This window comes from Heloderma suspectum, chromosome 4 (assembly GCF_057233095.1).
Source record: "Heloderma suspectum isolate Gila_16-S chromosome 4, 16-S_ref, whole genome shotgun sequence".
Classification (NCBI taxonomy): domain Eukaryota; kingdom Metazoa; phylum Chordata; class Lepidosauria; order Squamata; family Helodermatidae; genus Heloderma; species Heloderma suspectum.
Window position 1 is genome coordinate 224,647,158 of NC_139461.1, and position 27,821 is coordinate 224,674,978.

At 45.1% G+C, this 27,821-nt stretch overlaps 1 protein-coding gene across 1 annotated transcript; it reads right to left on the reverse strand.

Annotated features, from left to right (window-relative positions):
- Positions 1–90: 90 nt before the first annotated feature.
- On the reverse strand, positions 91–27,737 carry CIMAP2 (ciliary microtubule associated protein 2). Its single transcript, XM_084848258.1, has 10 exons — positions 27,688–27,737; positions 26,580–26,667; positions 23,603–23,773; positions 22,279–22,401; positions 16,378–16,506; positions 15,578–15,721; positions 14,781–14,945; positions 12,076–12,204; positions 5,374–5,504; positions 91–3,195 (listed from the first exon to the last, which is right to left on the reverse strand). Exons 1-10 carry the CDS (start codon positions 27,735–27,737, stop codon positions 3,141–3,143), a joined length of 1,185 nt encoding a protein of 394 aa, XP_084704384.1. The 3' UTR covers positions 91–3,140.
- Between the last annotated feature and the right edge of the window lie 84 nt (positions 27,738–27,821).

A 27,821-nucleotide genomic window follows, 5' to 3' on the forward strand; every position in this document is an offset into this window, starting at 1 on the left:
ACTGTTTTGCCTCATTATCTGTAAGTTACTTTTAGTGGGCAGCATGATTTTTTTTTAAGTGTTAAATGAATAGACTAGAGAAATGCATATTAAATGCCAATTTATTGTATTTTTAACCCACCCTAAATACTCTAGACAGATTACATAAAGCTAAAAGAATAAAAGGCATTGCAAAATGCAACAGCATAGGATAAACAGTGTAAAAAACATAAGAACAACCATAAATTCTATAATGCCTGGGAAAAAAGAACATTCTTCACCTGGCATTGAAAACATAAGTGTAGGTGCCAGGTGAACCTCTAATCTGATTGGAGGGCATTCTATAAATGGTGCAACAACTGAAAGGCCCTTTCTCTTGTAGCCACCTGCCTAACTTCCTTCTGTGTGGCATCTGAAGGAGGACCTCCGAAAATGACCAAGGAGTCCAAGCAGTTACACAGGGGAGGAGACCTTTAGATCCTCTGGCAGTTTTAAAGGTCAATACGAACAATTTCAATTGGGCTCAGAAATGGACTGGAAGCCAGTGCAGCTGCTGAAACACTAGCATCACATGATCACAGCAAGCAGTTTCAGTTAGGCTAGCAGCTCGATTTTGAACTAAGTTTCTGAGCCATCTTCAAAGCTATCCCCACATGCAATACTTTGCAGTAATTTAACAGGGAGGTTACCAGAGAGTATATCATTTGCTAGGCTCTCTGTCCAGATATGGTCACAGCTGGTACATCAGTTTAAGCTGATGAAAGGCATTCGCCTTTGAGGCCACCAGTGCCTCAAGTAACCATGATGGGTCCAGGAGCACCCCCAAACTGCACATCTGATGTTTTAGGGAGAGTGCAATGCACTCCAGAACAGGCTGAACATCATTCAACTGAGCAGGCAGACCACCTGCTCATAGTACCCCCGTCTTGCCTGGACTGAGCTTCAGTTTATTGGCCCTCATCCAATCCATTACTCTGCTCAGACACTGATTTAGGACATCTGCTATCCCATCTGCGTTGGATGAAAAGAAGTACAGCCATGTGTCATCTGCATATTGATGACAGCCCGCATCTCCAAAAAACCTCTGGCAGCGGTTTCATGCAGATGTTAAATAGCATGGGAGATAAAACTGAGTTCTGCAGAAACCAATTACATCATTGCCATGGAAAAGAGCAGCAATCCCCCAGCACCACTTTTGGAAATAACCATCCAAGTAGGAATGGACCACCTGTAAAACAGTTCCTCCAAGTCAGACAGCCAATCCAGAAGGATACCATGGGCAGTATCAGAAGCTGCTGAGAGATCCAAGAGATTCAACAGGTTTGCACTCTCTCTGCCTCTGCAAAGGGCCTACAAGGTGACTAAGTCAGTTTCCATCCCACAGGTAGATCTAAAGCCATATTAAAATGGATCTAGAAAATTGACTTCATCCAAGAGTGCCTGGAGTTGTGATCAGCAACCACTCACTTGAGCACCTTGCCGAAGGAGATGTCAGCAAAGCAGCCTATATTCCTCCTCTTCTGGGTCCAAATTAGATTTCTTCAGAAGGGGCCCAATTCCTGCCTCTTTCAAAGAGGCTGCTACCACTCCCTCTCTCAAGGAGGCATTTATAACTTCCTGAACCCAAACAGCCATCCCCTCCTTACTAGATGTAACAAGATAGGCACAGGTCAAGCACACAAGTAGTCGGTTGAATGCCTCAAGACACCTATCTGCTGCATCCTTGGGCCTTAACAACTGAAACTCATCCAGTACAAATGGACCAGATGGCACTGTGGATACTTACATGGAATGATGGCATCCAAATCATGCTGGATGTGGACGATTTTATCTTCAAAATGACTTGCAATGCTTGGTTACAAAGTATACTATGCTTCCGTATAGTCTAACTAAATTCTATTTTGCGTATACCAAATGGCACATTAACCATTAGTGCTGACATGCTCTCAAAGTCAGTGGCATGCTACAAGAGCCACAGGGAAGCATGCAAAAAAGAGAAAGCACTGCAGAAGCAGTCAAGTGAGTCATTAAAGCTTAATATCTTCAAACATAAATTCAGAAAAACACAACTCCCTGTGTTCTTGTATACACTCCTGGATCAGCTTGACTGTCCCTCATCCCTCTCCCTGCCTCTCAGCTGCCATGAAGTACCCCATCGCCTTGTCAGAAACATGGGAGGGAGGTGCTCTGACAGACACCTTACACACCTGCTCCTGGATCAGCACAGAGATGTCCCTTCTGTTGCTCTCCCACGATGTGCGGGAGATATTTTGTCTTGTTTCTGAATTGTGCAATTCAGTTCAGTATTCCCAGTCTTGCATGGATTCATTTCTTCGGTGGTTTTAATTTTAAAAGTGTAATGTATTTAATGGAACTGTTATATTTTATGACTGCTGTGAGCAGTTTGGGGTACTTTTCAAAAAAGGATACAAATCTAATCTCTTCATTGGGTTATGATACCTTTATTAAGCTCAGGCAGCAGTGTACAGGCCAAGGCAAGTCTGTATTGTTCTATCACACCTCAGCGAAGTTATTCAACTTGTATACAAACTGCGAACCAGGATTAACATGCCTTGAGCAACTGCTCCCATGTCTGTTGGTGTGACTGCCTTGCTAAGGAATTGCACAAGTGTAATATGTACCTGTAGCTCATGCATTTGTGAGTTCCCTTCTGATACTACGCTATCCTGGCAGTAGAGCGACACTCTTTAAATCGTACCTTCTTTATATTCCACAGGGTTTGGGAGAAGCTTTGACCATTGATACCTTTGTTTCCTTTGGGGGAGTAAATACAAAGAGCAAACAATAACTCCCTTTTCCCACACAACAGAAGGCATCTCTTTGGGGTGGGGGTACAATGATAGTATTTCCATTTCTGTGTCTGTCAATTTTAATTTTGGCATAATTATGGCAGCACCCTGGTTTAAAAAAAAAAAAAGGAACGTGTTTACCAAATTCCACCATGCATCTTGATACTTTTGAAGGGTATAAATAATCACCAGAATTACCAAGAATTGATTGCAAATGGGTATGGGATACTTCAATACAGCAATGTTTAGGTATCGATGTCCTCTTTCATCTATGCAGCTAATGTTGGCAGAATTTCCCACGATAATCCGGTTTCTTAAATGCACTTTGCTTCAGGAAGCAACGAGGACTACTTAGGCGGATGATGGGTTGTTCCAGTGGCCTTTATTAACAGGAGTGATCCGCTCCCTGAAAAAGAGGGTGAGTTGAGAGAAGAATAAGCCGGCTGAGCAGGGGTGTTGAACCGCTTTCAGCCCAAGGGCCAAATTCAATTTCGAATAAGCTCTTGAGGGCTGCATTCCAGTGCTGAGGGGGGCAAAGGCAAAAGGGTAGGGCCAAAAAACAAAAATCCCAGCATATTTTAGCTTAAAGCTATTATTGCCAGTAACTAAGCCTTAGAAGAGGCATTTCAACTTTTTAGAATTGGGGGGGGGAACCACCAAATGGATGGTCAGGGGAAAGAGGGTGGGGTCATCTGGTGAACCTGGAGGGAGGGATTTGTCCCCCAGGGAGGCCAGATTTAGCCTGTGGGCCTGAGGTACAACACCCTGCAGTAAAGTGTTTATATTCCACCCTTCCTCTATGGAGCTCAGAACTGCACCATAGCCGCACACACAAAAAAAATTGAGGGTAGGCTAGATGGAATAGTGTGCCCTAGGCCATCCAGCGAGTTTTGTAACTGGACAGAGATGTGAACTTGCTTAGGACATAGTTGACTAGGTCTATCATGAAAAGGAGGTCAGTATAGATGAAGCACAAGTGCACAACAATTCATTTTCGTGCAAGAAATGAGTTGTAGCAGCCATTTTCTCATGAAACACCACTCTCCTTTGCCTCTTGTGTGAGACTACTTATTTATTAAATTTATAGCTCCCCTTCCCAATAAAAATAGTGCTCAAGGCAGCTAACAATAAAACACAAAAAAGGTTATAATTAAAACTCATCAATAAAAACATCAAATAAAACACGAAAAAAATAAAAGCTCATCAATAAGGAAGCTAGATTTTTATTTCGTGAAATACATGATACTTAAATGCCCTACTTAAAACTCAGGTGCAATTACACATAGGCATATTGAGTTGCAATTCTATACCCATTTACCTGACAGTAAGCCCCACTGAATTTAATGGGGCTTACATCTGATAGAGCTACACTGGCATTACACACTGCCGAAATCATGCCTGCCATTACCTCTTATTGCAGCTTATCTCTAATCTTTTTGAAAGTGGGATAAGGGGGGGAAAGTGCGGGAGATGTCCTAGAGGTTGATGATGTTGTATAAAGGACCCACAAACTTCCATGAGTGACCAATCATGAGCATGCAATAAATCACTTGTGTAGAGAACCTTGTAGATTCCAAATTCAGAGACTATAACAGCTCTGCTAAGACTATGAAGCTTCTGCAATTCTCATCCAAATTTCTTCCCGGATTTTTAAAGTTCTGACTTAGTTGATCTTGTTACAGGAGCAAAACCTATGCACAGTTCTGTTTATTTTTGTGCAGAGCACTGTGCATGCAGTTTGCAGCTTTCCATCATATATTCCCTCCCACACACATATTGTGTGCATTCATAAAACGCTACAAAAAGCAAACTTGATATTGATGTACATACAACTGTATCAAGATTCTGCACTGCACAAAAAAGAAATATGCTATCTATATCTATATATGATCACATCAAGATTTTAACAATATTTTATTTGTCAATGCACATCGATAATTGGGGCAGTGGGGGTAGGGGGAGATGGGATGCAAAGGAGCTGAAAACTATGGCAAATCGTATCTTCCAGTTCTGGAATGAATTTGGGAATTTTAGTTAAACTGGAATTCAGAAGGACTGGGATCTAGGACACAGCAAAACAATGGTACAATAAAGCAACAAAATGGGCCAAATCCTCTGTCACCCTAGGTAAAATTTCTGCCTTTTAAACAATGTCCTTACATCTGCTTCCAGGCAAGGCTTTTATTGTGCCATCATTCACGGAATTTTACGGGGGCGGGGGGACTAGACAACATCTTCCACTTGTAGCCCTGCTGTGTTTTCCTACAGCGTCTTCCATCTTTTTTGTTACCATGGAAAATCCGTTAAGGAAGAGAAGATGGAATAACTGGGCCATGCCTTCTTATTGTTAGCACTAGGACCCCTCGTCTGGAAGCACCCTTCTACTTAAAAAGCAAGTTGTCATCCAAAGTTGTCGTCCAGAACAAGAAATGTAAATTAGGCCAAGTAATACAAATTAAAATTCTGATGAATTCTTCAAACAGAATTTCAATTCTTTATAGAATGGGGAGGGGGGTATTGCCTCCTCATAACACCTTGTAAATTGTAAGTCAGTTACCTCCTTTGTATGTAAATAGTCACTTACTGTAAGCACTTGTCCTTTTCCAGGTTACTAAGGTAACGCTGTGCTTCATTCATATAAAGTGAACGGTATCTGATCTTCTTTGGGTATTTCTCATGCTTTGTACTATCATAGCGGCCAACTCCAACTGGGTTCTGTAAGCAGAAGAGTATTTATTTTTTGTTTATTTTATTTATACCACCCAGTAGCTGGAACTCTCTGGGCAGTTCACAAAACAAAAGCTAAGTCAACAAGTAGCAGCTTTGGATACTGTAAGCAGTGTTGCCTACCAGCTCTGCTAATTACTGAAGTGCCCACTGCCTGCAGAGTCTGAAGTGGAACTCACATTGGAGAAAGGCATGGACATCACGCCTGCACTCTGTGCAAGTTCCCCTCCAGACATTACAGTGGAAATGCACATTCCAGAAAGGTGGGCTACGCGCACAACCACTTCTTCTTGTTCCTTGTCATGTCTGAAGCCGTTCAGGGTTTGGATCATCTTGTTGGCCCCTGTGTGAAACAGGATGCTGGAGTAGATGGACTGTGGTCTCATCCAGTAGGGCTATTTCATCATCGCATGATAAACTTGATGGGAGAGAACTGCAATGCCACCAATGTTCTCAGGGAGAGCAATCCCATGGCCCCTAGGCAGAGTCTGGGAGGCCATAGGATAGTTTGGATTCCTGGATCTAGGGTCAGAGACACTGTTCCAAACTCAAACGCCGGAGTACAAGGTTCCCATCTCCCCCCAAACACACACCGCCACTCCAACATTGCAAAAATTACCTCAGAGGGAAAGGAAAGGGGGTCTGCTGGTGGGCAAGGAGAGGAATGGGGAGGCCTGCTTATGCTGTATCCAGAGGCCTCCCCAGCCTCCTTCTCTCCCCTTACCGGATGCCTCAAGTAGAGCCCCTCTAGCTAAATTGCAAAGCGGGGGAGCACAGAGGCAAAGATAGCCTCCGCCGCTCCTCCCGCTCTGTATTGGATGGCCGTAAGCCTCTGATTTCAGCCTACAGCCATCCCCACAGGACTGCACCCTTAAAGATGTAAAGCAGGAGTGGGCAATGCCCGAGGGTTGGGGGGCTACATTGCTTCCCGGGACCCCACCAGGGGCTGCCCCCCTGCCCCCCACCGCTGCTACCACATCATGTCTCTAAATGTGCTGCTGGTGGCAAAAAGGGAAATTTTACTTCGACACAAGGCACAGGGAGCCTAAGCTTTGTTTTCAAAAAGTCTCAGGGGGCCACATGTTGCCTACCCCAGACTTACTGGCCTTCATAAAGGGGGTGAGGAGAGGGAAAATATAGCAATGTGGGCTCACACTACAATGTGGCGTGGTTGATAATGTGTGAACAACTATGCCGGCCTCCTCTGCCTAAACAAATATTTAAGACTACCAGTAGGATACATTGCTTAGCACTCTTCATTTCTTCCCACATTGCTGAATCCTGCTGAGCTCATCTGATGCTTGAGAGTGATCCCTACCGCTGGAGATAAATCTCCTGTCAAATTCTTTGTATGTCTAGAAAAGTAGGTAGGCACAGCTACAAGACCCACAGCTATAAAACCTTTTAACCCAACGCTATCTAATGTGTGTCAGTTGCAAATATAAGCACTAGCTACATGTGTCTTATTGGTGCTCTTGCTTTGCATGCAAAATAAACTATCCGATAAATAATATATATAAATTTTATACGGACACTGAAGGCTGAAAGTAGGGGGATTCTGAAGGATTTATGAGGCTTCTACTCCTAACTTTACAGAAAATATTAAGGGTTTTGAACAGCATTCTTCTCCCCCTCTCCCCTGTTCCAAATTGTCCACTATTGGGGGTTACACATATACACTTCCCTCATGCTGGGCTTTTCTACACAAGGCTGTCGATTGCTGTATCTACTTTCGGTTTCGTCGCAGCATTGAGATCCAGACTCTACACAAAGAGCTTTTCCTTTCCTGCTTTTCTGCTACATAACTGCTAGGTGGAGCTGTGCTATAGCGAAACAGCTCAAATACACAAGGAGAAACAGTGCCATTTTCCCCATTCTAAAAAAATAGCCCATTTTCCCTGTTCTGAAGAGAGAGAAAAAAACCCTCAGGCGTGTGCTCGGAGAAAACAGAAGCGAAACTGGAGGCTCACGACATTGTCCAAAGAGCGCATAAACAACTGTGATGTAGAGAAGCCCGCTGCTGGGGACTATCCCTGGCAGGAAAATGCAGTGCGCAGGCCTTAGTCCTGAGACTGAGGTTAAATGGTGGTGGCGGAATGAAAGTGAACACAATTCACTTTTCCTCCACCAACACAGGAAGCTGCTGGGTGGGACAACTCTGAGGAAGTCATCTTGGTTCCTGTGGGTTTCCTGGAGCCACCCAGTAACCACATTACTTTCAGGTGGAAACAGTCAGAAAAAAAAAACCTTAACAGGAGCCCATGTATGAACACAGGATTGTGTCCCCAGTGCTGGCCAATAGGTTACTTGTATTTCCTTTTCTCCACCCAGGGTCCCCCTGTTCTCTGCTCTCTTGGAAAAACAGTGATCAAATATGTAAAGTTTTCTTATACAGTCACAAGACCCACTGGTCCATCTAGCCCAGTCCAAGGTTTCAGCCAACTTGCTACTGGAGATGCCAGTGACTCCGGCAGAGGGAAGTAGCCCACAGTCCCCCAGTCCAAGTAGCCCACAGTCCCCCTAGCCCACAGTCCCCCTAGTCCAAGTAGCCCCCTAGCCCACAGTCACCCTAGTCCAAGTAGCCCACAGTCCCCCTAGCCCACATTCCCCCTAGTCCAAGTAGCCCCCTAGCCCACAGTCCCCCTAGTCCAAGTAGCCCACAGTCCCCCTAGCCCACAGTCCCCCTAGTCCAAGTCCCCCTAGCCCACAGTCCCCCTAGTCCAAGTCCCCCCACCCCAAACACCCTACTGGAAGCGGCCCTAAACCAGTGAGACCACTGGCCCATCTACGTAGCTCAGTACTGTCTGCACTGACTGGCAGTGGATGGGCCCCTCTGTTGGCTGTGGGATTTACCTGTATTGACTTAACAGGGGAAATCCCTGAGGAGTGGGGTACTGCAGGAATCGTCCCCTCATACAAAAAAGGCCCCCAAACTGATCCAGCAAACTACTGTCCAATCGGTTTGCGATGTGTAATTAGTAAATTGTATGCAAAACACCTATATAACAAGCTAGTTAACTGGTTGGGCAAGGAGAATATGGTTTTGAACCATCTAACCAATAAATATGTAAACAACAACAACAACAACCAAAGGAACCTTATAAACTGCATTTATCTCTTTAAAAGCAGCATTTGATTCAATTTCCCATATAAGACTTTGGGAAAAATTGGCCTTAACATCTATAAACAAAAGACTTATTTTCCTGATTAAAAGCCTGTATAATAATACATGGTTGAAAATACAATGCACAATGGATGGAGGCCTTACAGACCCGATCTCATCCACTAAAGGGATCAAGCAAGGATGTATTCTGGCTCCTGTCTTGTTCAATCTGTACATTAATGGCCAGTGGATTAAAGTGAGGACTGCAAAGGCATCCTGAGTTTTAAATTACATAATGCTAGTTTTAATTGTATTCAATGTTTTGATCTGTTTGGTAAATCTTTGGTAAATGTTTATGGACACTGGACAGTATTATTGTTTGTTTTATGTTTGATTATGTATACAAATTGCAATGGCCATTGGCTTGGTGCAAATAAAATTTGATTCAATTTGATTTGATTGGCAGCAGTTCTCTGAACTTTCAGATAGGAGCCATGCATTTCCATTCATTCATTCATTTCATTTTTATACTGCCCAACAGTCAAAACTCTCTTGGTGGTCACAAAAATTACAACCAAAAATACAACATCATAAAAACAGAAGGTGAAATATTTAACATACAAACTCTTAAAAACAATTTAAAACAGGTTAAATAAAGTTAACAATAAAATACCAGGACCCGATAAAGAAACTAACTTTAAAAAGTCCCATCATATGCTGTCAAATGCCTGAGAGTAGAGGAGAGTCTTAACCTGAGGCCAAAAAGATGACAATGTTGGTGCCAGGTGAACATCACTGGAGAAAGCATTCCACATCGGGAGGGATACTACCAAGATGACCCTCTGCCTAATTGCTGTCCTTCAAACCTCCCTTGGAGGAGCAGCGGTTGATCAGAGTGTACAGATAGGTTCGTATCAAGAGGGGTGCTCCGTCAGGTATTAGAGAGGGAGATCAGGCCTCTCCCATCTTACCTGGAGATGCTGGAGATTGAACCTAAGACCTTTTGCAAGCAAAATACATGCTGTATTGCTGAGAGAGCTTCGACACTTCCCCATCATTGCTATAGATCAGTCTTCCCCAACCCAGTGCCCTCCAGAAGTTTTGGACTTCAGCTTCCATCAGACGCAGCCAGCATGGCTAATGGTCAGGAACTCTGGGAGTCATAGTCCAAAACATCTGGAGGGCACCAGCTTGGGAAAGACTGCTATAGAGGCAGCTGCTGTCGCTGCAAAGGGAGGCCAGGCAGCAAAAGCATTCCCTTGCATAGCAACCCCCTTCCCCTTGCAGTTGAGGCAGGCAGTAGAACAGGGAGAGCCTGTTCTAGCGAGCTAACCCTCCCTACCCGCATGTTTGTATACCAGAGCCTCAGAGTTCTTGAGCCTTCTCTCTTGATTCCTAAATGTATAGAAGAAGGCTCTCACATTTGTGCGGCTCTGGTCGGTTGAACCCAGACCACTGGCGAGGCCTCTGTTTCTGGAGTAGGCCTCTTTATGTCCACGAGCAGCCCGTGCACTGCACTGGCATGCAAAATGATTCGCTCCCCTCTTGCAATGCAGCTTCAAGCCAGCTGCCTGCAGGTAAGTTCCTTTCTACCCACATGATCAGTGACACTTAATCACCACCAGCCAAGTTCCCCATCAATTATGAAAGAGCCTTCATTGCTGACCTCTTTTACGTTTCCTGCTCCCGAGCCTCAAGGGGGGAAAAACCTTGCCTGGGCATCCTTACCTGTTCCCTAAGTGGAAGTGAACTCTTTCAAAGGGAAAGCTTTCCCTGACTGTTTGAGTTCTTCCGGCTTTGTTCCAGTTCACCACAGGGACCCAGAAATGATGAATGCAGATGATACAAGAAAGGGCACAAGGGGAAGGTGGAACAGTGCCAGCACCGTCCCTTTGGCACTCCCTTTCTAAAAGAGGTTTCAGCCGATCGGCAAAAGGGAGTGACACTGCACAGGACTACTTGAAAGGAGCCCCTCAATCCGACACAACGCCAGGGGCACTTGAGCTTGCTGAAGGCAAAGAAGCACTGCAAGCAGTGGAGGCTGGTGGCTCTGGTGTCACTGGGGCTGTGCATCTGCTCTGGGTTTCAGTCAGAACCAATCAGACCTCTAAAAGGAGCTATCCAAGGTTCTGGACCTATTTGGGGGGTCCAGCACTTTGGATAGCTCCTTTTAGAGGTCTGGTTGGTTCTGACTGAAACCCAGAGCAGATGCACAGCCCCACTGACGCCAGAGCCACCAGCCTCCACTGACTGCAAAGCCTGATCATGCATATCAAAGGTGGGTATCCTGTGGTGCTCCCAGATATTGCTGGACTTCAATGCCCATCACCCTCAGGCATGATTGGCCAATGGTCAGGGATTATGGGAGCTGTAGTCCAACAATGATCTGGGAGGGCCACAAGTTTCCCACTGCTGATGTACATGTTTGCTTGGAAATAAGTCCTACCTTCAAGTAAGTGCACATGGGAACATAGAAAGCTGCCTTATACTAAGTCAGACCTAGTATTGCCAACACTGACAAGCCCAGTATTGCCAACACTGACTGGCTGGGAGTGATGGGAGTTGCAGTCCAACACATCTGGAGGACATCAGGTTGGGGAAGGCTCTTCGAAGGTTAGGCAGCTGGCTGCTCAGGAAAGGGCCTTTGTAGTGCTGGCACCCAGCTTCTGGAACTCCCCCCTTGGTTGGATGTGAGTGCCTGGAGCCTTTTTTGCTGTTCTGACCATTTGCAAGACCCATTTTCATTGCTTTTTTGCTGTGTCTTCAGGGTTTATTGGGGTTTTTACTGGATGCTTTTATTGGTTCATCTCCTGCTGTTGTGGTCCTTTCATTGGGGCTCAATTGTATCTTTATTTTTGTCTTTTTATTGTAAGATGCCTTGAGGCTAACTGGCAATATGGTAGGATAGAAACATGATAAATTAAATAATTGGCCCCAATACCACACTCCATCCTATGCATGTTTAAACAGAAAAATGCCCTACAGCTCCCAGCATTCCCTTAGCCAGCACTGCTGACTGGAGAATGTGGAAGCTGTAGGACTTTTTTCTGTCTAAACATGCAGAGGATTGCTCCCTAAGAGACCTTTTGTAAGCAAATTGCAGTGTGAAATTAAAAGCATGGAGGGCTGATCTCAAGTAAGCTGCATTTTCTGGAGCATCTTTTAATGACCTTTGCACCCTTTTCCCAAAGAGCTCTAACCTTAAGCACCATCCTTTTTTTCACAACAACTCTGTGAGGTAGGTTAGTTCTAAGAGACAATCACTGGCCAAAACTTTGCGGCTGAACAGGATTTTATATCCAGGTCTCCCCTCCCCAGCATGTCCAACTCTGATCACTACATCTTTCTTGGACAGATCTACAAGATTAATCAAAGGAGCATTTTATAGGGAGAAAGCAAGAGAAGGAATACTTTGTGCTACTCTTGTCTATTGCTACCATATCATGACTCACTCACAGCATTCCCAAAAAAGAGACGGTATGCTTTCCTGTCGAATCTTTTTGCACCAATCCAGAATGGCGGTTGATTTTCGTATTCTGTTCTCTGAATAGGCTTGATGTCATATGACCCTGGCCCTGCTGTGTACTGTAACAAATAAGCAATGATTTTGAATTAGTGAGTTTAAACAATAATAACAATAATACATTAATAATTCTGTATTAGCACCCAGATTTCAGAATTTACAGAATACGACTGCGGTGGCTTAGTGGTTAAGACGCTGAACTGCAGACTGGAAGGTCGGCAGGACAGCAGTTCGAGACCCGAGTGCTGCGTGACGGAGTGAGCTCCCGTCTTCAGTCCCAGCTCCTGCCAACCTAGCAGTTCGAAAGCAAGAAATTGCAAGTAGATAAATAGGTACCGCCTCAGCGGGAAAGGTAACAGCGTTCCGTGCACCTCGGTGTTCAGTCATTATCTACACACTCATAGGCCTCCCTAAGTCTGCTGAAGTATATTAACAATGCAATCCTAGGCACATCTATTCAGAAGGAAGTCCCACTGGGTTTAATGGGTCTGACTCCCAGGGATGTGGGTATAGGATTGCAGCTTGTGAATTTTTAAAACTTAAAAAACAACTGGGGCCAGTAGCCTCCAGGATTTACAGAATGTTGATGGCATGTGTGGCAAGAGAGATAAGAAAAAATTCAGAGTAACTCACCCCATTGTCTGAAGATGGGACTTCCACATACGGAGTGCCAAAAACAGGATTTCCTGTCCGTTCATTTACTTTTTGTGGGAGCGGGGTGGGAGGGTGCTGCCAAATACAGCTACACTAAATTCCTGGATTTCTCCATTGTTTGCTATGGGCAACTTTCACTTGAACCTCAGGGAAGGGAAAATAGGAGGTCTAAAGGAACCAGAAGCTGGGCAGCCAGAAGCTGTGTGAGTCTGTAAATTAAAACTATGTATGGCAGAGAGCAGCTGTGACATGGGGGCAGTTAGTGGGGGCAAAAGGAAAATGGAGGGCAGGGGAAGAGAAGGAATTGACCAGCAGATGCCCCTAACTGATGCTTGTAATTAGTATCCTCGAGGGGAAGAGTAGGGGATGTGTGCCATGAGGTTAGAAAACTCTCCTTCCTGCACTATACAAGGGCATTTCAAGAAGAAGGAAAAGGAAACAGACATTTTCCCTTTCTCACTCTCCAGAACCACCCCCCTGCTATATTGCAATAAAATGCTCAGGTTCACAGCTGGCAGGGAAAAAATCCCAAAACCACAGCAGGTTTTATTAGAGCTCACTATCTATCTATCTATCTATCTATCTATCTATCTATCTATCTATCTATCTATATATCTATTTCGTTTATATCCCACCTTTTCCCTCCTTAACCCAAGGTGGCATACATAGTCCTCCTTCACCTCCATTTTTTCCTCACAACAACAACCCTGTGAGGTGGGTCAGGCTGAGAGTCTGTGACTGGCCCAGAGTCACCCAGTGAGCTTCCATGGCTGAGCAAGGACTAGAACCCGGATCTCTCCACTCCTAGTCCAACACTCTTACCACTACACCACACTGGCACAAAGGAACACAAGCTTTTGAGTTCATGAGAACTCTTTATCAGGCTGGTTATTAAGTTAAGCAACCCACAGTGGGGTGGGGTAGGATGGGGGGGAAAACCCTTAAGCCTGCAATTTCTATCTGTCTTAAGCCGGAGCGCAGAAGGTATTCCACAGAATTCAATCAATTTAAACTGCAACTGGTAAAACAGATTTCATATATATGTGTTTGTTTGCAAAAATGCATTTTAGTGCATTCACATTTTGCATTTTTAGGTGTACTTTCTCTCTTACACACACACACTCCATTTTACCATTATTTTTCAGGTCGTCTTCAGCAGCGTGCTCATCCAATATACTAGCATAGCTCTGGACTGCTCTTCCAGCAACAGTGTTCTGATTCATAAAACAACTGACCCCCCTTCTCCAGGTAGCGGAAAAGAAAGCAGTGCCATCACCAAGAGGACGTAGCTACTCGGGGCGGCCTTTTCTCAGTTTTAGCGGGCTAGATTTTGTATTCCCTGCTTCAGGGAGCAGCATAAGAAGGAAGCAGCATGGCTGGGGATGCTAGTGAGAGCCAGTGTGGTGTAGTGGCTAGAGTGCTGGACTGGGAGTCGGGAGATCCGGGTTCTAGTCCCCACTCGGCCATGGAAGCTCACTGGGTGACTTTGGGCCAGGCACAGACTCTCAGCCCAACCCACCCCACAGGGTTGTTGTTGCGAGGATAAAATGGAGAGGAGGAGGAGGATGTACACCGCCTTGAGTTCCTTGGAGGAAAAAAGGCGGGATATAAATGCAATAAATAAATAAATAATAAATAGTTGAAATAGTCATCCATTAACAGATATTAAATTGCCGTCATCTCACAATACAGATCAGAAACTGCACAAACCTACTTGGCCCCCCTTACATGATTGGTTGCTGTCATATTGGCCTGGTGTGCCCGATGTAATTCTGCATTTACCTTAACCCTGGGGGCTAGACTAGCTCTTTGGATGGTATCTGGAGCCCACGTTGGACTGTATTAGCAGCCAATTTGTTTTTATACTTTTTTTACAAAAGGAAAAGTAACGCCTTTCCACCTTGTACTACTTCCTAGCCCCATCGCTGTAGCCTGAGAGACTCAGCATTGGGCTAGTGGTGAAGGAGCAGCAGAAGTCACCTACTTGTTCATACGGACACTGGCCAACGGTGGCCCAGAAGATCCGTTCACTTGGGCAGCCAGGATTCCGTGCAAGGGTGCTGAAAACACCATGCCTCTTTTTCTCCTTTGTGTCCAGTTCTTCCAGGAAGCTCTTTACATTGATGCTGCTCAGCTCAATGGGTTTTTTCTAGCATTATTAAATAAGAGAACAAACCGCTTTGGGAGAAGAAATGCATCTAGTAAGTCTGTGTGGTTTCACCAATAAGATCCGTAAATCCCCTTTTGGATCCTTATGTTACTCTACTCTCAAGTAATATATCATACGTGCACACACACCTACACACGAACTCATAAATCAGAACTAGAATTGGATCAGGTCCAAAGATAAATCAAATAGATTTTCTTCATACTGTGTAGGCTTTGCATAGGTGCCTCTTCTAATGTAGTCTGAGCTTGTTGGATTGTAGAATCTACACCAATTCTGCTTTTGCATTAGCACTGCTGTGATAGCCAAGGTCACCTCCCTGGCCCCTTCCTCCAGTTGGGAACCTTCCCTGGAATCAAAGTCAGACCCATTTTTTTCTATATTAATATTAAAGTATATATATTTTCTTTTCTTTTAACCGCCCCCCCCCCCAACCAGAATCTTCTTTAATTCCATTACTCCTAAATTTGGGGAGTTATAAGAAGCAGCGGGAGGAAGATTCACTGAGTGGCTGACGTCTTGCCAATCAAACTGCATCAGACCATCAACATTGTCTTGTCTGAATTACTAACCAGCACCGAACTCTTGCAAGCAAAGAAGATGAGCATACATACATCAGTAGCATAATGCCCACAAATAATAGGCTTGGACCTGTCTCCTGTGAAGGTTTCATAGGGGCCTCTCGTGCTGACCACTCGCTTGAGCATCTCGTCCATGCTGTTTTTGTGACTGTAGCTTCCAGGACCCAAACCACTTCCCTAAAAACCAATCAGGCATTAAGAAGGCGTCAAAGGGAGACACTTTTTTAAAACAGTCGCAAACGGCAGCATCTATTGAATCGGGCAGGTGAGCGCTTCCGAACACAGGGGTCCCTATCCAGCTGCAGGCATAGGCAACAACGAGCGGCGCTGGACTAGAATGGGCAGCCACCTCTGCATCCTGAGACATATCCAGCCGGTGCAGTGGAGTCCAGATAATGAGCACTGCCATGCAGATATGCATTCAGAGACACCTGCAGTGGTAGCTGCACATTAGGAAAACGGCTTCGGTGCTTCCTCTTTGCTCTTGTGGTGCAGCAGGGACTTCTGGGAGCAGAGGGGAGAGGCTACGAGTGTCCCTCACACATCTAGGAAGCACTCATGTGGGTGAAAGTAGAATGAAAAAGGAGGACATCTGTAATGCTGATAAAACAATGAACAGGGCTGTTTGAGATATTTCATGATGACCATCAACCTAGAAAAGATGGAAAGGTTACAGAAGCAAGGCTCCGCCCTCATGCACTTGCTCCCCAAGGACTCCTTCCATGTGGCAAATCAGTCATGGGGTGCTTCCCGTTAATGGGTTTAGGAGTTACCAAGCAGGGAGACCGTAGCGATAAGAGCAGTTAAGTGGAGAATTAAGAATCCAAGCTTGCCGTATGGGGAAAGGCGAAGTATTTGGTCGTTTTGCTGTCCATTATTCCAAGTGCAGTCACAGACCGTTTTTCCTTTTCTTCCAGGATGGCATAAGGATTCCCATATGTTCCTGGGCCAGGGTAACATTCCTAGGGAGCAGGGGGGAAAGAACCAATGAGTGAGAGCATGAAAAAAGATTGGACAATCAACATTGCAGCAGAACAATGAATGTCTCTCAGCTGGTCTGTTTCTCTAGTCCCAGTCACAGGGCCGGCTCCACCATTAGGCAGAGTGAAGTACCCAGTTCAGGCAACAGGTTGTGGGTGTTATGAAAAGGCAGCAAATTGTTAGTTATTTAATTTGTAATTATTGTGTATTTACTGCCGGGGTGGGGAGAGGTTCTTCTGCCTCATGTGCCAAAATAACTTGGTTGGCTTTGGGTACTATGCACCTTGATGGGGGTGGGAGGCATTTGTTGCCCCGCCTCAAGACAGCAAAATGTCTTGGGTCAGCCCTCCCAGATAAACCATAAAGGCCAAAGGACACAAAATGAGAACTTCCTACAGATGAGGACAGTTCTGTTTGGTCACTGAGTTGTGGGGAAGATCTTGCCCTTATTCCCTGATATCCTTCAGATCTAGGTAAGTCTAGGATTAGCCATTTTGAATTATTTTGGCAGGGCGCATGTGACAACGGCAAGCATTCCATGGGTGGAGGTTTCCCCACCATACTGAGGGAAACAACAGCCTATGAGGAATGGTTGAAAGAGCTGGGTATGTTTAGTCTGGAGAAGAGAAGATTAAGGGCAGACACAATAACCATCTTCAAGTATCTGAAGGGCTATCATGGAGAAGGCAGACAAAACCTGTTCTCTGTTTCTCCAGCGGGCAGAACCCCAGTGGGTGGAAACTGCAGGGTAGTTGTTTTCACCTAAACATTAGGAGAAACCTTTTAACAGTAAGAACTGTCTGACAGTGGAATAGACTGCCTCGAGATGGCCATTCAGCAGAGGCTGGGTGGCCATCTGTCAGCGTTGTCATTGCAGAACTTGCACTGAGCAGGGGGGTGGAGTAGTTGATCTCCAAGGTTCCTTTGGAGTATATGCTTCTATGAGGCTTTATACATGAGGCTTTTATTGTGTGCTTGTGATTGCTCACTCACGGCAGTTTGTGGGTCCTTTACACAATGTTGTCATCCTCCAGGGGCTCCCCCATGCTTTGCACCCATTATCTCGTGTGTGTGTTTTCCTAATGAGGAAAGTCTAGTATTATTTAGAAATAGCAGAATAAGAGTCTTGTGTAATTGCGCAATTCTGCTATACCTCAGCACCATCTAGTGGTTGTATAATGAAACATATAGAAAGGCAGAGAAAGAAAAACCCCAGAAAAAAGGAACATGTAAAGGAGCTGATCTTAATCCTGCAAAGAATCTGGAAGCAGAAGCCTCAGTAAAGGTGTGGGATAAAAGCCTCATGTAGAAATGCCCTATGTGTTGATAGGGGAAGCTTCAACTGCTGGATTTCTGCTTGTCATATAGAAGCCCTGCTAGGAGGGGGAAGTTGACCACCTGAGGAACTTGCTGTTTTCAGCCATTGGCACTTGAGCTGGTTCTTTTCTGCAGATAGCTTCCTAGTTGTCTCCAGCAGAGGAAAGAGCTCAGGCCATTGCAGACAGGAAATTATATTATTATTATTATTATTATTATTAAATTATATCCCGCCTTTTTCCCAATACTGGGACTCAAGGCAGCTTTACAACATTAAAAACTTATACAGTTAAAACCTATAAATAGAAATATACAAAAGTTAAAAATATAATTAAATTATCAATAATACTAAAATTATATAAAATATCAAAATTTTAAAAGACTACAAGAAATATAAACCATAGTATCCATCCATCATATTCTCACAGGTCCAGACTAGCTATCCCCAAATGCCTGCCAGAACAAAAAAGTCTTTACCTGCCTGCCAAAGCATACCAAGGAGGGTGCCACTCTCGCCTCCCTGGGAAGGGAGTTCCAGAGCCTTGGGCAGCCACCGAGAAGGCCCTCTCCCACGTTTCCACCAGATGAGCCTGTGATGGTGGTGGAACTGCGAGAAGGGCCTCCTCTGAAGATCTCAGGGCACGAGTAGGCTCACAGGGGAGAATACAGTCTTTCAGATAACCTGGACCTGAGCCGTATAGGGCTTTCTAGGACATGACCAGCACTTTGAATTGTGCCCAGAAACAGACTGGGAGCCAGTGAAACTGTTTTAACAGAGGAGTTGTATGCTCCCTGTAGCCAGCCCCAGTCAACAGTCTGGGAGCAGTTCTTTGAACCAGCTGAAGTTTCCGAAATGAGCTGTATATTCTCTTTTTCCTTCAGGAGTGAACGGGTGCTGTGAGAAAGCACCTTTCAAGTCCTGGGCTTCCAAGTGTCATTCAGTCATCCCAGTATCATTATTGGTATCATCTTTGCTACTATGGCAACAGTGACTGGGAAACCTGGCGTTTGGGAGGATATTAATATAGGACAGCCTTCCCCCAATGTGGTGCCTTCCAGATGTGTTGGACTACAGTTCCTAACATGGCTAGGTGTGATGGGAGCTGCAGTCCAACACATCTGGAAGGCACCAGGTTGGGGAAGGATCGCCACACTTAAAAAAGCTATTGTAGAATTGGAGAAGGTGCAGAAAAAGGCAACCAAAATGATCAAGGGGCTGGAGCAACTCCCTTATGAGGAAAGGTTACAACAGCTGAGATGGTTTAGCATTGAAAAAAGGCAAGTAAGGGGAGACATGGTGTACAAAATTATGCACGGTGTGGAGAAAGTGGATAGGAAGACATTTTTCTCCCTCTCTTGTAATAATAGAACCCAAGGTCATCCCACGAAGCTGATTGGTGGGAGATTAAGGGGAGTTTTACCTTCTTCACACAGCGCATAGTTAAACTGTGGAATTTGCTTCCACAAGATGTAGCGATGGCCACCAGTTTGGATGGATTTAAAAGGGGGGTTAGATAAATTCATGGAGGATAAGGTTATCAATGGCTACTGGTCCTGATGGCTATTTGCTACTTCCAGTAACAAAGGCAGTATGCCTTGCTGGGGAACATGGGTGGGCGGGTGCTGTTGCACTCCTGTCCTGCTTGTGGGTTTCCCATGGGGAGCTGGCTGGCCACTGTGTGAACAGACTGCAGGACTCGATGGACCCTTGGTCTGATCCAGCAGGGCTCTTCTTGTGACATAATACAATACGAAAACATTCCCAGGCATTCTGGACAAGGGTTCAGAATTAAGAAATCAACATTACTGTACAATGAAGTATATGTTATGATCAATATTTTGGAGGTCTGGGTGTCTTTCTGGCAGGCAGAGCCACAGCCACAGCAATAATACGTTGTTTTTCACCTACTAATCCACTGTGAGTCACTCTTGCTTCATAAATACTAACGTCAAGAATATTTCGTTTTTTGAGAGTAGAAGAGTACTAAACCCCAGAAGACACAGCTCATGTGTCCTTTCTGCATTCCCACCTCCCAGATTTACAGCAAATAAAAGATGTGCTTGTGTAGCTATACATTAGGGTTGGTGAATGTGTTGCCCATTGCCATGCCAACCCTTCTCCTTCAACATCAAAACCTTCCCTTTCCCTTCCTACAACACAAATCCAGTGGCCTTTTCCCAGCTGAGGTGTTACATGAGAAGGACGGAGTTTCATATTCCTTTATGGCAGGAGTGGGCAACTTGTGGTTTGAACAGGCTGGTGGATCCGATTTTGGTGGAGTGGAGATTCCATTCTGGGTTTTAGTTACAACCAGCCAGAAATCGAAAGGTGCTACCAAGGTGCTGGACCCTATGGACCCTAAAACCCAGAATGAAATTTCCTCCCCACCAAAATCGGACCCACCAGCCTCCCCTGGGTTTGAAGGCAGTATGCGGCAGCCTCATTTAATGCAAGTGTTGGGGGTGGGGGGGACCCAGGGGGAGAGAAGGAGGGTAGGTGGTGTAGAATGGAGTGGGGGAGGATTTTCTTCCAGCCGGCTGGGGAGGAAGAGAGAGAGAGCAGGGGGCAGCAGAAGGGAGGGAGAGGGGGAGGGGGAGGCTTTTCTATACAAGGCATTTATCATTTGCTCATCATTCCTTGTTCACAGTTGTTTACAGGTTCTTTAGACAACATTGTGACCTTTCAGTTTTGCTTCTGTGCTAGCTGGGGAATATTGGGGGTTGCAAGACCTTTTTTTCTGACTAAACATGCATAGGATAGCTCCCTTAAAAAATTAAGACAGCTAAAACATTTCTAAGAAAAATGAAAGGGCCAATTACGAAAAGCCAAGCTTTACGATGGGAGTTCTACTGAGATTCCTAACCCTGACCAGACAGGCCGAATAGGATGAAAACAAATTGAACCTCTTTCCCCCAGAAAAGATTTGACAGGCAGTGGCCAATGTCACCACCTCCTCCCAAAAGTGATGCTGAAGGGAGAAGGACTGGGAAGTTGGGAGGGGAAAATGCTGAGAACCATTTTTTTTAAAGTCCTCTTTATTATTGCAAATGTAGGCCGCAATCCTATGGTTCCTAGGAGGGTGTCCCAGGGGTCACTGGATAGTTTGGATCCTCCTTATTAGGGCAAAGAGATAGGTCCACCTGGGAGGGGGAGATCTGACCTCAGATGCCCCCTGTCAGAGCTTTTTTTACATGAGGCATTTATTGTGTGATCATCATTCCTTACTCATGGTTGTTTGTGGGTTATTTTGAAGACATTGTGACCCTTCAGTTTCACATCTGTGTCTAAAGAGCACTTGTGGTAAGGTTTTTTTTTTAGAGCAGGGAAAGTGTGGTATTTAAGTGTAAAACTGAAAGAAAGTGCTTTTTAACTTGTGTATTTGTGCTATTCCACTATACCACAGTGCCACCTAGAGGTTATGTTCAGAAAAGCAGGAAAGGAAACACTCTTCGTGTAGTGCTTGAATCTCAATTCTGTGACAACACTGAAAGTAGATACAGTGGATTAAAAGCCAATTAACAGGCTCATGTGGAAAAGTTCAGAGTGAAAGGGATGAAAGAAGGAGAGAAAAAGGACAGCTCCACCCACTTTTGGCTGCAGCCCTAGCCACTGCCAACATGCAGCCGCCATGAGATCACCCTGAGGGAATGCACCCTAAACAGAGAAAACAATTCCCCACCCATGCAAAAGTAGTAAGCAGGTGGTCGATTCAAGGGATAGCAGGAACAAAAGAAGAAGGTGTCTACTGAAGACTGTGGAAGGGGGCACAGAGTAGGTGCCCATAGCAACAGAAACACACACACACCCTTCCACTCTGACAATAGTATGCAAAAGTACTCTAGCCACTTTCTGTGACTGGTTAGAACTTGGGTTGCTTGATGCTGAACTCCCTACTGCTCAGCCCCATAATACAAATTTTAAGGTTCAAAGATGCTTTTTCTGAAGTAATAATTTATTTAATTGGCTTTAATAAAACATCTCCCTTATTAGGACAATTTTAGGAACAATGTCTCAGGAACTTTAGCAAGAATTGATGAAGAAGGTAGCTTTCAACAAAGTAGTGTCAACTACTAACATGGGAGTTTTGATTAGGAAACATCACTCTTTACCTATGTTCCCAAATTATTTTCGGTTGAATGCATGCATCACAAGGCTTCGTTCTGGATCTCATACTAGGCTGCTAGGTTTTAATTATGGATGTCCTGCAACGTTTCCCAACTCAACTGTTCTGTGTCATGAAGAATATCAGATTGTCTAACCCAGCCTTCCACGACCCGGCAGGGCCCTCCAGATGTGCTGTACTAGACTTCCTATCATCCCCACCAGCACAGCCATTGGTGAGGGATAATAGGAGTTGGAGTTGGTGTAGCCTTTTTGTTCTTTTGGAATTCTTTTCAGATGGCTTGTTCCAGGAAAGACAGAAGCTAAGACATACCCTGATGCGGTCTTTGAATCTCACTTCTCCGGTGTCACAGATCCCTCTAATGCTGTGTGGACGCCTTTTCTGGAGTTCGAGAAAATCTGTGAAGTTGTAAGTTCCAGGGCCCAGTTTTTGTTTCTTGGAGGGAAAAAGAACACATGAAAGTAGGGCCGACAGCTCTCCTTTCGCCATAAAGGAGGATGTATAGACCACATCTAGGATCACCTAGCTAATTTCACCTAGAGCAAAATCTGAGACAAATTTGGAGGTTCCTGCTTGAGCAAAACTCCTGAGAATTTGGGGACGGGGGAAGCTCAAAAGGTTCCATAAGGCTAGCTGCATTTCTCAGAGTGGTTTCACAGAATGATCACTAGCCTACTCTCACCCCATTCCTTCTGAGGCCCTTTAACCCAGCATCATCTCCTGCCTCCTATGGCGTGGGGTGGGCCAGACAAGAGGACTACAGGAGGAGTGGGATGGAGGGAGCAGTTGGGACCTCATTATCTTTCACTCATGGAGAGCTGTTCGAGGCACCTGCTCACCAAGTCACCACCTGGGAGTCCTAAACAGGAGGGATTGATTGTCAAGCTGCAGTTGTAAATGTACATACTTGGCATTATGTTCCACAGAGATGTTGGGCCCCCTTCATGGCCCTCTCTCTCCAGCAAGCCTCAGAAATGGAAAGGGAGGCAAAGTCCCTTTCCACTTGTCTGACATGACTCGTTAAACTTTACAGGCCTTTCCTTCCTCTTTAACAGTGATAATAACATTGTGGACTAGGTAACGTATCAGATCACACATTGGTCTGAAAACAATCTTAAATACGTTGCCAGAATCAAGGGAGGTATGTCCAACCGTGTAGTGGAGCTAAGGTTTGCAGGGATGAAGCACTGGCAGTTTTTCATTAGCAGGGATGCTGACATCATCGGCCACCCCCTCGGAATTCCCTGCTCCCTCTGAGCTTAGCTGCAATCCTCACAGTAGCAGGGAGGCAATGGATTTTCCAGCAACAATATACTGCTCCCTGTTGTAATGCAAAGTATTTTGGGGTGTCTTGGTCTTGAATGGGCAATTAAGCTTTACAAAAGCTCCAGGTGGAGATGAAAACTGCTAGAACTGGTTTGTTGATATGGATCAACACACCAGACTGACGTTTCGGGCTCCCTTTGGGGGCTTGGCGATGGGGACCATCATGATGAGCGCCTGCCCTTCCAAATTTACCGCTGCACCATTAGCCATGTTGGCTCATGTCCTCAAGTGAATCTGAGAAGAACTGGCTCCTACTGCCAGCTTTCGATTCAACCAATGCATAGAAAAAAGATTGAAGCCAAACACTCACCAGAACCTTTTCTTTGTGGCATATTTCCTTAAAATTAAAATGTGGCATTTGAGTGAGCCTTGTCGCTTCTTGTGCCTTTGCCCAGGTAGAGCTCGATCCTCTTTTCTTCCAGGCCATAAAACTGAAGTCTCCATAGTCCGTTCTGTAGGTGCCTGGTCCTAATTTTCGGTTCTAAAGGAAGCATACCGTGCACCTTTACATTTGTTTGTTGCATCACTACAATGCTTTCAGAAAAAACAGCATAGCCAAGGCTGGATTAACCATTAAACAGAGCGTGCTATAGTCCACCCTTTCCCAACCTGGTGTCCTGCAGATGTTGCTGGACTACAACTTCTATCAGCCCTAGCCAGTCCGGCCAATGGTAAGGGATGATGGAAGCTGTCACTCGAAACATCTGGAGGGCACCAGGTTGGGGAAGCCTGCTGTAGTCAAGCACCCCAACTTGTTCTGTGTTTCTTTGGTTGTGGCTGTTATCTGAAAGTGCTTTTGCGTGCCTATTCTGCTTTACCTCTTTAAAATTCCGCATTACTGAGCCTATGGGAGCCATTCCCCCACCCCCAAGGCAGGGAAGTCGTGGCCAGGTCCACTTCGCACACCTTTGGAGATTTCAAACATAAACAATTCAGTTCCATCAAAAGTTGTAGGACTTGTTTTCTGTCTAAACATGCATAGGATTGTGCCCTTAAAAAATTAAGAGGGCTAAAACATTTTTAAGAAAAATAAAAAGCCAAGCTTTACGATAGGAGTTCTACCGAGATTCCTAACCCTGACCAGACAGGCTGAATCAGATGAAAACAAACTGAATCCCTTTTCCCCAGAACAGTTGTGGCATGCAGCAACCAATGTCACCACCTCCTCCCAAAGTGATGCTGAAGGGAGAAGGACTGGGAAGACGTCGGGGGGGGGGGGACGACAATGCTGAGAACCAGTTTTTATATATATATATATATATATATATATATATATATATTCTATTTATCGTTGCAAAGGTAGGCTGAAATCCTATGGTTCCTGGGAGGGTATCCCAGGGGTCGTAGCGTAGTTTGTATCCTCCCTATGAGGGCAGAGAGATAGGTCTATCCTGGGAGGGGGAAATCTAACCTCAGATGCCCCCCCACAGAGCTTTTCTACATGAGGCATTTATTGTGCGCTTGACATTCCTTACTCATGGTTGTTTATGGGTTCATTGTGACCCTCCAGTTTCACTTCTGTTTTTAAGTTTTCCTGGATTTTTTTTTTAGAAATGGGGAAATGAGTATTATTTGTGAAAGTGAAAGAAAACATAGTTTCCTACTTATGTAGTTGTGTTATTCCACTATAGCACAGCATCACTTAGCAGTTATATAGCGGAAAAGCAGAAAGGGAAAAGCTCTTTGTGTAGAGCTCAGATCTCAATTCTGTGATGAAACCGAAAGTAGATACAGCGGATTAACAGCCTCATGTAGAAAAGCTCTCGGCCTCTGTAGAAATGTCTTGCTTCTCTGTCAGAGCTCCAGCTCAGTAGAGGCAAAAGTGGGGCAGATGGGGGTGGGGTGTCATGGGTGGAATTGGGGGAGGATTTGGATCAGCAGGACATGCCGTCAACACAGGGGGAAATGTACACCAGCTCTGTAGCTGGCATGCATAATTCTTTTCCCATCAGTTTCAGTGGAAGGGGGATTGTAAGACAAGAAGGAGGACAAACGCCCCTCCTCCCTCCCTTCCACTATGCCAGCAGAAGCCCGCCAGGCCTGTGGATATTTTGGAGCCTCTAACGTTGGAGCTTCCCCCACCTTCCATTCTGCCCTTACACTTTTAACTCCATCTAATGTTTCCAGATTCCTTTCTTACTTTGCAACAGCTGTAGAGAGAATATATGTCCCCAAAGCTGATCTACTATTGAAACGTAAAATATATTTAAAGAGTCTGTACATTTGAGATCTGAGATTACCCAAGGAAAAGAAAGATTTCTACTCTTTCTGTTAGCAAACTTAGGTGGTGGAGAGCCTGGAGAGCCTCCAGAGATGGAGCCAAAGCAGGACCAATGAAAAAACAAGAGGAAGGTAACAGCATGGTCTGGGATACCCGGAGGACTGCAAAACAACAACAACAAAATGTGAAAACAAACCACAAAAGAAAACCACAAAAGAAGTCCAACGTGGACTGAGCATGCTCAGCAGCCATAGAACATCGAATGTAAGTTGGAAAAGAAAAACAGACACCGGGGAGACAGGTGGAATGGAATCCTGAGGAAGGCATGACAGGCTGGCTGGAACCCTGAATTCTTCTGTTAGGAAGTGAGGAATACATTGCAACATTTTTTCATTTTTCAAAGCCAAATATGTTTCGATCATGCTCTAGTATGGGATGGGCAACTTGTGGCCATCCAGATGTTTTGGCCTACAACTCCCATCATCCTTCACCATTGGCTATGTTGGTGAGGGCTGATGGGAGTTATAGGCCAAAACATCTGGAAGGCCACAAGTTGCCCAGTCCGTGTGTGACCAAGGGATGAAAGTTACTCTAGGCAATGCACCTGTGAATTGGTTCATGTGATACTCAAGGTAGCTGATGTCTAAGTGCAAGGACTGTGGCTCAGGGACAGCACATGGTTTCTATGCAGAAGGTCCCAGGTTCAATCCCCGGTATCTCCAGGTAAGGTGGAAAAATTCCTGTCTGAAATTCTGGAGAGCCGCTGCTGCCCATCAGTGTTGACAATACTGGGCTAGATAGATCAAGAGTCTAATCTGGTATAAGGTAGCTTCCTATGTTGGCTATATGAGCAGATTACTAAATGAACAGTGTGACATCACAATAGTGAACTCACAGGAGATTGAGCCTCTTGGGAAATTGGGGGGAAGGGCATTCTGGGTGGCTCACACTGGACTCAGAAAATATTTTTATTGCACACACTATTTTTTTTGTTCAAGCACATTATGGAAAATGCGAGGAATAATTTCATTTTGGGCATATAAGATACACTGCGCTATTGACTCACCAAGTCTGAACAGATGGTCTTGGAGTATGGAGCCTGCAGGAGGGTACTCGGCCTCTTGACATTTGGATAAATTGCCGACACATCAAATCTAGCCAGAGGAATATAAATACAAAGAGCTGAAGGATGCTTCTGTTGCCATTTGAATCAATGTAATGTAGCACCAGTGCTCCAAAAATAAGTATTGACACTTTAGCCATAAGACAGCAGTAGGTGCAGTAAACTGGGGAAGCAGGATACAGCCCACTTGAGCCTCATTGTTTGGTATGAATACAGAGTCATTCCACATGCTAGAGCAGGGTGGTGAAGCTCAGGCCTTCTAGAATCAGGGGTGGGCAACTTGTGGCCTTCCAAACGTTTGCATAGACAATGTGAGGGATGATGGGACTTATAGGCCAAAACCCCTGGGGGGACACAAGTTGCCCACCCCAGCTCTAGATGTTGTTGGACTCCAACCCCCACTGCCAGCACCTCAGGGGTGATGGGAGTTGTGGTGGATGGCATAGACATGGGGGGCTGCAGGGGGAATTGGCAAAGACCAAGGCAGGGGGGCTCTGTTCGATCCTAGTGCCTTCCGTGAATGGAAGGAGATTTCTGTTCATGGAATGGACCAATTGCATCCAACTCTTTGTCTTTCTCCTCACTGTGTGTTGCAAGCAGAAAAAGATAGCAAACAAGGTTCTTGGGAAATGGGAGAAAATAAAAGGACACTGGCTAAGCAACCATGGTGTTTCCTACACGAATAAACAGTTCCATGTAATACGTGTAGTATGGGAAAGGACTACAAACCATGTATAGATTGAACATCGTGTAGCTGGTTGCACATGTATTGGTTTGGGCCGGGGGGTGGGGGAGAGAACTGTATTTGTATGGATCTCACTTTGTGTCCATCCACAAGATCCCTACAAAGTTCAAACCCGTAGTGAGTGATTTGTGTGTATTTTAACAGGTACACAGGTGTGGCATATTCGGCAGCTTCATTTCTAAAGTACAAAGTGCTTGCAGTTCTCCCATCTGCCTGGGAAAATGCCCTCTGCATGCTGTGAGAATGGATAAGTAATATATTTTTAAAAATCAGTCTCCCTCTGAATCCTGCTGAAGTTGCCCTTACCTGGCTGTTTGGCTCCAAAAGGGGGCTCCTTTGAAGCCCTTTGGTTCCATCCTCCATCCTCTGGTGTCTGGAGCAGAAGAAGAACCGCCTTTCTGATTGGAGGCTACGGCTGAGAACAGTTCTGGAATTTCACT